Source organism: Mobula hypostoma, chromosome 7 (assembly GCF_963921235.1).
Source record: "Mobula hypostoma chromosome 7, sMobHyp1.1, whole genome shotgun sequence".
NCBI lineage: Eukaryota > Metazoa > Chordata > Chondrichthyes > Myliobatiformes > Myliobatidae > Mobula > Mobula hypostoma.
In genome coordinates, this window is record NC_086103.1 from 82,178,900 (window position 1) to 82,193,288 (window position 14,389).

A 14,389-nucleotide genomic window follows, 5' to 3' on the forward strand; every position below is an offset into this window, starting at 1 on the left:
AAACGGGTTGGGATCAACACCTGAATGAGGAGGTGATTTCAACCCTTTGAAGGAGGGTGACTACAAACAGAGGTCCTATGTTTTATGACCATTGTTACTCACAGAGAAAGGCAAAGAGATTACAATAGGGGAATGAGTATATTATGCCCATCTCTCAGGTCTAAGTTTAATAACATGTTCAGCCCTTACACTTATAGAGTCATACACACAGAAACAGGCTCTTCAGTTCATTGCACCCATGTTGACATTCAAACACAACTTCTACATCAATCTCATGTTTCTTCTTGCATCCCCATCAACTCCTTAATTCCCTAATATCCAAAGTTCAAAGTACAATTATCAAAATATGTAAATGTTATGTAACCTGGAGATTCATCTCCTAACAGGCAGCCATGAAAAACAAATATACCCAGAAGATCTGTATCTATTTATATATAAGACTGTTGTGCACTCAATGTGCAGAGAATAAAAAACACATCATGCCCATAAAAACATAGAAACATAGAAAACCTACAGCACAATACCGGCCATTCGGCCCACAAAGCTGTGCCAAACATGTACTTACTTTAGAAATTACCTAGGACTACTCATAGACCTCAATTTTTCTAAGCTCCATGTGCCTATCTGGGAGTCTCTTAAAAGACCCTATCATATCTGCCTCCACCACCATTGCCAGCAGCCCATTCCACATACTCACCACTCTCTGTGTAAAAAAACTTACCCTTGACATCTCCTCTGTACCTGCTTCCAAGCACCTTAAAACTGTGCCCACTCGGTTAGCCATTTCAGCCCCGGGAAAAAGTCTCTGACTATCCACACAATCAATGCTTCTCATCATCATATATACCCCTATCCTCCACCGCTCCAAGGAGAAAAGGCCGAGTTCACTCAACCTATTCTCATGAGGCATGCTCCCCAATCCAGGAAACATCCTTGTAAATCTCCTCTGCACCCTTTCTATGGTTTCCTTATCCTTCCTGCAGTGAGGTGACTAGAACTGAGCACAGTACTTCAAGTGGGGTCTCACCAGGGTCCTATATAGTTGTAACATTATCTCTCGACTCTTAAACTCAATCCCTTGGTTGATGAAGGCCAATGCACCATATGCCTTCTTAACCACAGAGTCAACCTGCGCAGCAGCTTTGAGTGTCCTATGGACACGGAACCCAAGATCCCGCTGATCCTCCACACTGCCAAGAGTCTTACCATTAATACTACATTCTGCCATCATATTTGACCTACCAAAATGAATCACCTCATACTTATCTGGGTTGAACTCCACCTGCCGCTTCTCAGCCCAGTTTTGCATCCTATCAATGTCCCGCTGTAACCTCTGACAGGCTTCCATACTAAACTTTGTGGCATCAGCAAATTTACTAACCCATCCCTCCACTTCTTCATCTAGGTCATTTATAAAAATCACAAAGAGAAGGGGTCCCAGAACAGATCCCTGAGGCACCCCACTGGTCACTGACCTCCATGCAGAATATGGCCCATCTACTGCCCCTCTTTGCCTTCTGTGAGCAAGCCGATTCTGAATTCACATAGCAAGGTCCCCTTGGATCCCATGCCTCCTTACTTTCTCAGTAAGCCTTGCATGGGGGTCAAAAAGACCCCATAAACAAAATAATAAAATATCCAATAAAAAAGACCATCTAACACCCAAGCTGCACTGCAAAAAAACTATTATGCAATCAGTAACTGTAAGCAAATAGCATTTCTGAAGTCTGCAAGAGAGTCCCATAGTTCAGCACAGAGCCCAGTAAATGCTGTACAGCAGTGATCTGAACCGCAGCTCCCCCCACCCCCCGCCGCCCCCACCACTTCTTGCTTCTGGCCTCGATACCATGACCTTTTCAATCTGGCACGGTGCTTAAATCTCCTTCTGAACAACAGGTTCATCTCAAGGGAATGAAGTCCAAACCCATTCAAACTTTCCCCAAAAAAACAGGTCCTCAGTTCCTGGCAACATCCCTGTAAATTTTCCACGCACTCTTTCAAACTTATTGATATCTTTCTGTCGGTAGGTGACCAGAACTTCACACAATGCTCCAAATTCGAGACTGAGGCCAATTAATCTTTGGGCTCTAAAACAGTCGCCTTGCAAGGATTAGCTGGGAGAGCAGGGATGAGAGACTCAGGGGATATTTCACAGAGGTATACAAAATTATAAGGGGTATAGATAGGGTAAATTAAAATAGGTTTTTTCCACTGAGGTTGGGAGAGACTAGCGATAGGGGTTATGGGTTAAGGGTGAAAGATGAAAAGTTTATATGTGTATTACCCAATGATTAGGTACAAATACAGACAAAGAGTTAATTTGTACTACAGAGGTAAAATTCAAAAGGGCGAAGAATGCAGGACTGAAGGTGCTGTACTTAAATGCACACAGCACTCGGAATAAGGTGGATGAACTTGTGCTGCAATTAGAGATTGGTCAGTATGACGTTGTGGGCATCACTGAGTCATGACTGAAAGAAGTCCATAGTTGGGGAAATGCACGGCAGAAATATGGCAAATATCCAGGGAACATTTGCATGGCATTCTGCATAGGTATGTTCCATTGAGGTGGGGAAATGATGGTAGGGTAAAAGGACCAAGGTGTACAAAGGATGTAGTAAATCTAGTTAAGAAGGAAAGAAAAGCTTATGAAAGGTTCAAGAAATTAGCTACTGATCGAGCTCTAGAAAATTACAAGGTTGCAAGGAGCTTAAGTATGAAATTAGGAGAAATAGAAGGGGTCACGAGAAGGCTTTGGTGAGCAGGATTAAGGAAAACTCCAAGGCATTCTACAAATATGTGAAGAGCAAGATGATGAGCCATGTGAGAATAGGACCAATCAGGTGCGATAGTGGAAAGACCATAAGACATAGGAGCAGAACTAGGCCATCTGACCCATTGAATCTGCTCTGTCATTCAATCATGGCTGATCCTTTTTTTCTCTCCACTTCAACCCTAGATCCTGGCCTTCTCCCCGTAACCTTTGATGCCCTGTCCAATCAAGAGCCTATCAATGTCTGCCTTAAATACACCCATGACCTGGCCTCCACAGCTGTACATGGCAACAAATTCCACAAATTCACCACCCTTCGGCGAAAGAAATTTCTCCGTATCTCTACTTTGAAAGGGCGCCCCTCTATCCTGAGGCTGAGCTCTCTCATCCTTTAATCTCCCACCATTGGAATCATCTTTTCAACATCTATTCTGTCTAGGTGTTCCATCATTCAAAAGTTTTCAATGAGATCCCCTATCATCCTTCTGAATTCCAGCGAGTATAGACCCAGAGCTATCAAATGTTCCTTGTATGATAACCCTTTCATTCCGGGAATTATCCTGGTGAACCTCCTCTGGACCCTCTCCAATGCCAGCATATCTTTTCTAAGATGAACGGCCCAAAACTGTTCACAATACTCAAGGTGAGGCCTCACCAGTGCCTTATAAAGCCTCAGCATCACATCCTTGCTCTTGTATTCTAGACCTCTTGAAATGAATACTAACATGGCATTTGCCTTCCTCACCATCGACTCGACCTGCAAGTTAATCTTTAGAGTATTCTACACAAGGAATCCCAAGTCCCTTTGCATCACCGACCATGCAAATGTATACATGGAGTCGGAGGAGGTAGCGGAGGTACTTAATAAATACTTTGCTTCAGTATTTACCAGGGAAAAGGAGCTTGACAATTGTGGGGATGACTTACAGTTGACTGAAACGCTTGAGCATATAGACATTAAGAAAGAGGATGTGCTGGAGCTTTTGAAAAGTGTTAAGTTAGATAAACTGAGTCCAGATGAGATATACCCCAAGCCACTGTGGAAAATGAGGGAGGAGATTGCTGAGCCTTTGGTGATGATCTTTGCATGGAGATGTACCAGAGGATCGGAGGGTTGCAAATGCTTTTCCCCTGTTCAAGAAAGGGAGTAGAGATAACCCAGGAAATTATAAACCAGTGAGTCTTATTTCAGTAGGGGGCAAGTTGTTGGAGAAGATCTTGAAGGGCAGGATTTATGAGCATTTGGAGAGACATAATCTGATTAGGTATAGTTAGCTTAGCTTTGTTAAGTGCAGGTTATGCCTTACGAGCCTGATTGAATTCTTTGAGGATGTAACAAAACACATTAATGAAGGTAGAGCAGTGGATGTAGTATATATAGATTTCAGTAAGACATTTGATAAGGTTCCCCAAGTGAGGCTCATTCAGAAAGTAAGGAGGCATGAGAACCAAGGAGACCTTGCATTGTGGATCCAGAATTGGCTTGCCCACAGAAGACAAAGGGTGGTTGTAGTTGGTTCGTATTCTGCATGGAAGTCAGTGACCAGTGGTGTTCTGTAGGGATCTGTTCTGGGACCCCTCCTCTTTGTGATTTTTTATAAATGACCTGGATGAGGAAGTAGAAGGGTGGGATACTAAGTTTGCTGATGACACAAAAGTTGGTGGTGTTGTGGATAGGCTCAAGGGCTGTCAGAAGTTACAGTGGGACATCGTTAGGATGCAGAACCAGGCTGAGAAGTGGCAGATGGATTTCAACGCAGATAATTGTGAACTCGTAGGTCAAATTTGAAAACAGAATATAATACTAATGGTAAGACTCTTGGCAGTGTGGAGGATCAGAGGGATCTTGGGGTCCATGTCCATAGGACACTCAAAGCTGCTGCGCATGTTGGTAGTGTTGTTAAGAAGGCATATGGTGTGTTGGCATTCACCAACTCTGGGATTGAGTTCAAGAGCCGTGAGGTAATGTTACAGATTTATAAGACCTCAGTGAGACCTCACGGAGTACTATGTTCTGCTATGGTCACCTCGCTACTGGAAGGATGTGGATACCATAGAGAAAGTACAGAGGAGATTTACAAGAATGTTGCCTGGATTGGAGAGTGTGCCTTATAAGAACAGGTTGGGTGAACTTGGCCTTTTCTCCTTGAAGCGACGGAGGATGAGAGGTGACCTGATAGAGGTGTATAAGATGATGAGAAGCATTGATCGTGTGGGTAGTCAGAGGCTTTTCCAGGGGCTGAAATGACTAATACGATGAGGCATAGTTTTAAGGTGCTTGGAGCAGGTATGATTTTTTACATAGAGAGTGGTGGGTGTGTGGAATACACTGCCAGCTACAGTGATAGAGGAGGATGCAATAGCATTTTTTAAGACTCTTAGATAGGTACACGGAGCTTAGAAAAATAGAGAGCTATGCAGTAGGAAAATTCTAGGCGGCTTCTAGAGTAGGTTACATGGTCGGCACACCATTGTGGGCTGAAGGGCCTGTAATGTGCTGTAGATTTCTATGTTCTATGTAATCAAGAGATGACCAATCACTAAAAAGACACATCTGTTGCACTAATGTCCTTCAGGGAGAGAAATCTGTTGTCTTTACCCACTATAACCTGTAGGTGACTCCAGAGTGACTGTCTATGGTTACTCAGCTACTTCCTCATTTTAAGGGCATTAAAGATGGGTGAGTAACACCATCTTGCCAGTGATATCCACATCCTGTGACAGATACCCATGAATCTTCGCCACAGACCAATGCATTTGCAGAAATAAAACAGAAATGGTGAAATAGTCAGTAGGTCAGGACGACCAGAAACATTAACTGTTTCTTTGTCACAGATGTGGCCTGACCGGCTGAGTACTTCCAAAATTAGCTATTTTATTTTCAATTTCCTGCATTTGCAGATTTTTTTTCCACAATTGCAAAAATATTTCCTATTCTTGTTTTGCAAGCACTTGACAATATAATAATAAGTTATTTACCTTCCTTATTGTTTGATGTATTCACAAGTTTACTTTTTGGCTTTATGTGGTGATTGAATTCTTTGTGAATATTTTTTAAATGTGCTTGTGTTACATTCCTGCATTTGCAGTTGTATAACCACATTGTTTAACAGTTCAATTGTCCTTGGGGGCCAGCTGTTTAGAAAGCTGACTGTGGGTTCAGACAGACTCATGGAAATATTTTTTAAATGGACCACAACTCACCGTTTTGGGTTGTAGGCAAGATCTAAAATGGCACCGTCACAGGCCAGCTCCTGTACATTGCCACCCTCACCTGGCGCAGTGTTGGAGAATGTGTTGTACAACACACCCGTTTGCAGATCCCACACACATAGATGCCTGTCCCAACCACCAGAAATCTGTCAAACATTCAACAGCAGAATGAAGAGAAAGGCAGTGAATAGTCACATCTGAAAGACAAACTAACAATTTTGCTTTCATATGGGGCTTTGAAAACCAATGCTATTTCCTCTGCACAGTTCCATCAGACCAAAACAAGTCAGGCATGGTATTATTTAAGATGCCAGATGACAGTGCCACCACACTGTCCTAAGGACTCTCTCAGGGCAAACACATTTGGGATAGATGAATAGTTTACTCCACACTCACTTAAATTCCTGCGATTATTAACACAGCACATTCATATTAATATAGATGACAACCTTTTGAAGATTTGCATTAATTTCATACATGGAAGCTGTTACTCCCTTCAATCAGGCACTACAGGTGTGTCAATGGTCCACAATTATCCGCAGAGTGGAAATGTCAAATATTAGAGGGCATACTTACTGCCCGCTACACTGGTGGCATTTAGGGCAGCAATAAAGGCCCTCTATCTCTGTCCGTCTTTGGCCATCTTCTCTATTATGCCTCAGGTGTGGTTCACCGTTCTCAGTCGCACACAGATACAGATCAACTGCTATTTCCATAACAACTTTATTTTACCAGTCAGGGTTGTTATCGCTGAGCTGAACCACCGAACCTGGAGGACCAGTGAACCTCTCTTACTCTGGCCTCCACTCTTTGACCTGTTTGGCATGGGTGACCCTACCAAGAGCCAAAGCACATGACCCTGACTCCAGCCATCCTAACTTTCCAGGTCATTGAGGCATGCAAGCCTGCAATCCTTTCAACTAGGTTGTGGACCTGGAGGTTAAGGTTAATCAGCAGCATTTTACAGGAGATTTACAAGACAAGGTTTGTTTTACAGAGTGACGGGTGCCAGGAATACTTAGGACCTAGGGGAAGTAGTAGAAACAGATCTGATGGCATTGTTGGCATCATGGTTGGCACAAACAATGCAGGCCGTAGGATTTGCTCCTGCGCTGTACTGTTCTATGTTATAATATATGGGCAATGGTGAGATGTCCTGCTCATCACCGACCTGCAAACAAAGTTCTAATTTGCTTCAGGAGATCCCTTAGTGGGAAACTGAATATGGGGCTAATGGGACTGAAACCTTTTGACAAGCTCGGCACAACATTGTGGGCCGAAAGGCTTGTAATGTGCTGTAGATTTCTATGTTCTATGTTCTAAGCTGTCTCAGTTCCAGGTCCAATCCAGCACAACGTCTTTTGTGCAGATTCCCCAGCATAAGTGATGGGCAGAAATGAAATAAACACAGATTTCTCTTCTACTTCAACAATGTGCCCTAAGTCCATTATCCATTACCTCAGTATGAATTTTTTTCCTAAGTTGTTATAGAATTTTTCCCTTGGTCCTGACTGTCTGTGACTAGGGGCAGTCTTATGACCCAAGTCCATGTTTGCTGAGATTACATCACCACCATTCCCTTCAGAGGTTCACCATCAACAGCAAGAAGATACGTCAGTTCCAACGATCTGGGCTAATTACAAATTCAAAATTATTACATCAGTACCTAACCAACTGTGCCCTTCCTTTTGGTTACAGAGATGTTGAGTCATCAAGAACCAACCTACCGGCACCATCATCACCTACCCCAATGATACTCTTAATGTTTAGGTATCTGCACATTCAGTGCTGAAGAGTATTAAAGTTCATTGACCCTCTAAGGTCTTCTGTTAGAGGAGCAGAAAGCAGTGAACTCACCAGGTAGTCAGTGTTGTAGCCTTGATCTCTTCCAACCACAGCAATACCTCCAACAGGCTGAACATGATGAGACAACACCTTCTTACAGACAAACCCTGCATGAGAAAAGAATCCACTGAGGCTGTGTTATTAACTAAGAATTTACTTTAACTTTGTTTTATTCTCCCCATAGCCTGAATGACTCCCTTCAAGTTCTATTAAGGAAACAAGACCAAAGGAAAATAAAACTCAGCAACAAACAGTTCTTCTTAAATCACAACGAAGGAGAGAAAAAGGATATATCTGTCAGATACAGCAGTGAGCCATGGCATCAGGAAAGTCAAAGTGGATCAGGAGGGACAAACAAACACCCAATACTCTTTCAAATATTCCTGTAAAACACAACAGAGAGGTCGGTGGTGTATGCAGCAGTCTGGTCAAAAGTAGGATCAGCAATTATATTGGGATTCTATTCTGATTCCTAATCGGTGACCCCTGCTGGATTATGCAAGTGCATCACTGTATTAATGGTCAGGGTTGGGAAAACTAGTAAGCATTCCAATAGTCAAATCACCAACCAAAGAAATTATGAACTAGCATTTCCAGCCTTGTGTCATTCAAGAGAAGGGGAGAGTGAGTAGAACTGCAGCAATGTTGATGTGACACCAAGGACAGGGATTATTGTTCATTCATTATAAGGTTGATTCATCTGTGTGGCTATGAAAAAGAGAAAGCTCAATCCTCCCTTAATCTCTCTGGACTGTGGAGTAAAGGGAATTACAGAGGCATGAGAGAGCAGCTAGCCAAAGTTGATGGGAAGGAAACACTAACAGAAACGAAGGCAGAACAGTAAAGGCTGGAATTTCTGGGGGAAGCTCGGAAGGCTCAGGAAAATATATCCTAGAGATGAAGAAATATGCTAAGGGGAGGATGAGGCAAATGAGGCTGACCAGGGAAGTCAAAGACAGCATAAAGGGAAATGGGAGGGCATTTAATATGGTAAAAATTAGTGGGAAGACAGAGGATTGGGAAGCTTTTAAAAACCAATAGCAAACCAACATCTAAAAAAGCCATAAGGAGAGAAAAGATAAAATATGAAGGATAACTAGCCAATGAAAGAGGATACCAACATTTTTTTTCAGACATATAAAAAGTAAAAGACAGGTGAGAGTGGATATCGGGCTACTAGAAAATGATGCTGGTGAGGTAATAATGTGAACAAGGAAATAGCAGTTCAACTTAAGTATTTTGCATCAGTTTTCACTGTGGAAGATGTTAGCAGTGTGCCAGAAATTGAGGAGTATCAGGGGGCAGGAGTGAGTGTAGTTGCTATTATGAAGAAGAAGGTACTTGGGAAACTGAAAGGCCTTAAGTTAGATGATGACCTGAACCAAGTAGACTCCTCCCCTGCGTTCAGAAAGGTAGCTAAAGAGATCGTGGAGGCATTAGTAATGATGCCTCAGGAATCACTAGATTCTGGGATGTTTCATGAGGACTGGAAAGTTGCAAATATCATTCCACTCTTTAAGAAGGGAGGAAGGTAAAATAAATAAAACTGTAAGCCAGTTAGCCTGACTTCAGTGATCATAAAGATCTTGGAGTTTATTATTAAGGATGAGATTACCGGGTATTTTGAGGCACGTAATAAATTAGGCCAAAAACAGCATGGTTTTCTTAAGGGGAAGTTTTGCCTGACAAATCTGTTGGAATCCTTAGAGGAAATAACAGGCAGGATAAACAAAGGAGAGCCAGTGGATGCTGTTTACTTGAATTTACAGAAGTTTTTGACAAAGTGCCATACATGAGTCTGTTTAGCACGATAGGAGCTCGTGGTATTACAGGAAAGATACTAGCATGGATAGAAGATTGGCTGACTGGCAGGAGGAAAAGAGTGGGAATAAAGAGGGTGTTTTCTGGTTGATAGCCAATGACTAGTGGGGTTCTGCAGGGATCGGTGTTGGGACCACTTCTTTTCACATTATATGTATGGCCGTGATTTGGAAGATGGAACTGATGGCTTTGTGGCCAAATTTGTAGATGATATACAGCGGGACAGGTAGCATTGAGGAAGTAGGAAGTCTGCAGACAGATTTAGACAGATTAGGATAATGTTCAAGGAAGTGATAGATAGAATATAGTTTAGGGAAGTCTATGGTCATGCACTTTAGAAGAAGGAATAAAGGCATAGACTATTTTTAAAATGGGGCAAAAATTCAAAAGCATGACTTGCAAAGGGGTTTGGGAGTCCTTATGTTGGCTTCCCTAAAGTTTAACTTACAGGTTGAGTCAGTGGTAAGGAGGTAAAATGCAATGTTAGCATTCATTTTGAGAGGAATAGAACATAAGAGCAAATATGTCATGCTGAGATTTTATAACGCATGGTCAGACCACACTTGGTGTATTGTGATTAGTTTTGGGCCTCTTATCTAAGAAATGATGTGCTGGCATTGAAAAGGGTCCAGAAGAGTTCACGAGATTGATTCTGGGAATGAAAGAGTTAACATATGAGGAGCATTTGATGGCCCTGGGCCTGTACTCACTGGAGTTTAAAAGAATGAGGGGGAACTGTTTGAAACCTATCATCTATTGAAAGGTCTAGACAGAATGGATTGAGAGGCATCATAAATTAGCCACAACAGAACAGCGGAGCATACTTGATGAGCCAAGTGGCCTAATTCTGTTCATATTTCTTATACACAAATGCCATATCTAAATGTCTCTCAAATCTAAAGAGTTTCCTCTCCAGCACTGTGTAATGATTGATCTTCACTCATTGAGATCACCCAGGAACACGTCCTGTCGATGAACCATGAACAAAACATCGACTGGGTTCAAAGGAAGCAAAGAAAGAGACTAAAAAGCTCAGCAAAAAATAGTTCTCAAAAACTCCAAGAAGGGAAAATGACTTCCTTTCTTACAATCAAGAAAAATGTTGACTTACATTTGAAGACGTCATTTGTATAATTATGTACCTTGACCTTTTTCATAGGGTATCATCAGACATATTTGATAACAAGCCATGTCTGGGACATAAATGGATTAGGTAGGTAGTGACGTTTTTCCCATATCAGTACATCAATTTAGAGAAGGGCTAAGAGTTTAGAATGAATCAGATGAAGAACATTTTTCCCAGTGGGTGGTTGATTGAAATTGACAACACACTGCCTGAGAGGATGATGGAGGCAGATCCTCCCACAACGTTTAAGAATTATTAAATGAACATTTGAATTGCTAAGTCACAGAGAGCTATGGACCTGCTACCGGTAAATTGGATTAATACTTGATGATTGGCATTGACACATTAAGCCAAAAGGCCTGTGATCTATAATAACATATGATACAGGATAAGAAGTTTGGTTAATGAGTTTGCTAAAAGTGGAATGAGTGATGAGGATAAGATTTGTAAAGAAAATTCCAGGGCTTAGAACTGGGGTAAGTACATGTGACTTTGTTGTTGTGGTGTTCGCTGAGCTTGGCAATTAGCTTGCAGACATTTCATCACCAGTCAAGGTGACATCCTCAGTCCTCAGTTGTTGGTGTTTCTTTCTGGGTGCGCTTGTGTTTATATAGGCCCCCGTTCACTTGCCTTGTCCTGATTAGCTATCCCTTCAGTGCTCTTTGAATTCTGTTGGTTCGTGTTTCTTTGGCCCTTAGGAGTTTGTAGACGCCGTTTATTTTGATGTTTGTTTACAGAGTTATCAGAAGAAGAATCACAAGGAAGTTCACGTGCCTGCTTTGTGTTTTCCGGTGCCAGAAACTCCTCGATGTCCCAGTTAAAGTGGTGTCCTTCTTAGTCTTCATGTACTAGTGGATCATGCCTCTGTACCACCAGGTTGTGTTCCCTTAAACGAGTTGAGAGTTTATATCCTGTCTGGCCAATGTGGTTCTTGTTGCAGTCTCCACAGGTGATCCTGTACACCACATTGGTTTTGTCGGTTGTCTTTATGGTACCTCGATTCTTGAGACAAGCTTCCTTAGAGTCACCATTGGCTTGTGAGCGATTGTGATGCTGAGTGGTTCGAGCAGTCAAGCTGTCATTTCTGAGATATTCTTGACATAGGGCAAGGTGAAGCATTTCAATGCGGTTGAGAAATGTCTGTGTGGACTTTCTGTCCTCAACTGGAACACCACGGAAGGTTCTGGCTCAAGGAAACATGAAGCAGGCATGAGAATTTTCAGAAGCATGGTCTCTTCTGATAACTCCATAAACAAACATATTGAAATAGACACCATCTACAAACCCTTAAGAGCTAAAGAAATGCGAGCCAAAAGAATTCAAAGGTCAACTGAAGGGATAGTCAATCAGGACCAAGGCAAGCGAACGGCGGCCTATATAAACTCAAGCACTCCCAGAGAGAAACCGTCCACTGAAGATGTCACCTCAACTGCTGATGAAAAGTCTGCAAGCTAATTGCCAAGCTCGGTGAACACCATAATATCAAACGCCTCAACTCAAGCTACCAATATTCACCATCATCCTGTATGCAACTTTAATATAACACAGCATTGTGTAACTATGACAGAGCAATGTTGTAAAAAAATACAAGTAGTAATAATGAAAATTATTTGCAATATAGTTAAACCTAAAGTAGCAACTGTAAACAAGCCTCAGTTCTGGGAGATAAGATTGATTAGGAACTGAGGGACTCAGATACTCAGTACATGTCAGCAATGTAGCTGCACAAGTTAATAAAACCATACATTAAACAAAACATTGTAGTTATTTCCAGGGGAATTACATTGATAAACTGAAGAGTTATGTCAAACTTTACAACTAAAACTTAGAGTGCTCTATACACTACTGGTCCTATTATCACAAACTAACGTGAAATAACCAGTAAAGATTCCCTTCTACCTGAAACACGGTTAGTAACCAAAACGTTCTCCTCTTCAAGGGGACTGCATTGTCTGTCAGCACTCTGCTTGGAAAAGTACTCAAAAGTCTAGGAAAAAGTCAAAGGAATTGCATGAGATGAATTTGAGTTTGTGCTTCAAACCCAAGTCCTATGTAATAAATAATTCCTTCTAATTTTTAGTAGCAAATGCCTTGAGATCCTATTGCCAAGCTGAGCTTCTACACACAGTATGCCTAAACTAGACGTCTAGGGTCACACTGGCCACCCTTTCATTTCATAAATAAGTCTGGATGGAAGACAAGTTTGAAAGCATTGCTTGACCCATTAAAGATCTGCTTGGACGGAAGGACCTGCTAACAATGGGCCTTGGCTTTCATTACATGCAAAACAATGCAACCTGAATACCACTACACAGTGTGTACTACAGCTTTCTTTTATTACTTATCTTAAATTATGGCTTTCTATGCCTTCTCTCATTGTTCTGTCTTCATTCAGATAAAGTACAGCCAGTTTAGAGGTTCCTTGTCTAATTCCTATTTCCACTTGAAGGACATTCACCAGTTAATCTTTCCCACTGCAAAACTCTCCCTGAAGCTTCTCAATCTTCAAGCACTGCTGTTTTACTCACCTTAACAGAAAGCATGTATCATTAATCAATGTCTACTATTTAAAAGCCTCAGTACGGAAGCTGCGTCTCTCAAAGTCCAACCCTACGTGCCCATCACAAGAGGTGGAAATGGGTAAGGCCAGTCGGCAGGGCTCAGGTGAAGCTATGTAAGCCAATCCCCTGTACGGTGGATACAATGGAATACAGAAACTTTGATGAACTTCAACCGTACCTTCAACTTTGGACAATGGAAACAGAGGACATCAATAGCCTATGTTCCATTGGGAGCTAAGGGCCCAAGAAGAAGACTGAAGGTGCGCTCCTTCAAATGGATGAGTGTGCTGTGAAATTTGAGCTTGATGTGATCATACTTGTAACAGCAAAGGAGGTCACTTGGCTCACTAGTTCCACGCCATTTTCCAGTGAAGCAATCCCGTTAGTCTCCTCCCAATCTCCTTATTTACTTTACCCCTGCCTCCCCAAAACATGCTGATCAACTTCCCTTGATCTGTCATCATGAACTAAGGGATAATTTACAGTCACTAATTAACCATCGGACATGTTTTTACAATGCTGGGGAAAAACGGAGCACCTAGAGGAAGCCCATGTGGTCTCATACAGAACATGCAAAATCTGCACAGACACTGCCTTAGATTGGCATTGGACCCAGAACCCTGGAGCTATGAGACAACTGGACTGCTGTGCTACAGGGTTACTCAACATTTATTGGAATCGCTTGGGTAGATAAAGTGCTATCTACCACTGACCAGCTAATCAGTGCAAGCCCATTCTCAAATTATGTAACATGCCTTTGAATTGTCAGCTTTGTTAATCAGTGTTCAGAATGCAGGTCACAACTGTTCACTTGATACACTAGAGATGTCAAGCTATCTCTGGTTCTCTCTTACCTTTGTGTTATTCTGCTCTTGAGTCCTTTTTGAAGGCATCATCTTGAGAATACTACACAGAGAGTCATCGAAGCCCCAAAGATAAATATTACCATTGTCAGCAGCAAGGACCAGCACATCCAGCTCTTCCACATAAACCGACCTGCAACATAAAAATTCATGCCGAGATGCCAGGCTCCTACCAGCAATTAAGAAA

The 14,389-nt window shown here is 42.0% G+C and overlaps 1 protein-coding gene across 1 annotated transcript in view; it reads right to left on the bottom strand.

Moving 5' to 3' along the window:
- LOC134349917 (uncharacterized) overlaps nucleotides 1-14,389 on the bottom strand; it is a 41,785-nt gene that overhangs the window by 7,756 nt on the left and 19,640 nt on the right. The window contains exons 7-10 of the mRNA XM_063054874.1: nucleotides 14,194-14,335; nucleotides 12,678-12,765; nucleotides 7,844-7,938; nucleotides 5,978-6,132 (exon numbers count right to left, since the gene is read on the bottom strand). Of these exons, the coding sequence (XP_062910944.1) occupies nucleotides 5,978-6,132; nucleotides 7,844-7,938; nucleotides 12,678-12,765; nucleotides 14,194-14,335 (480 nt within the window). The remainder of the gene's footprint in view (nucleotides 1-5,977; nucleotides 6,133-7,843; nucleotides 7,939-12,677; nucleotides 12,766-14,193; nucleotides 14,336-14,389) is intronic.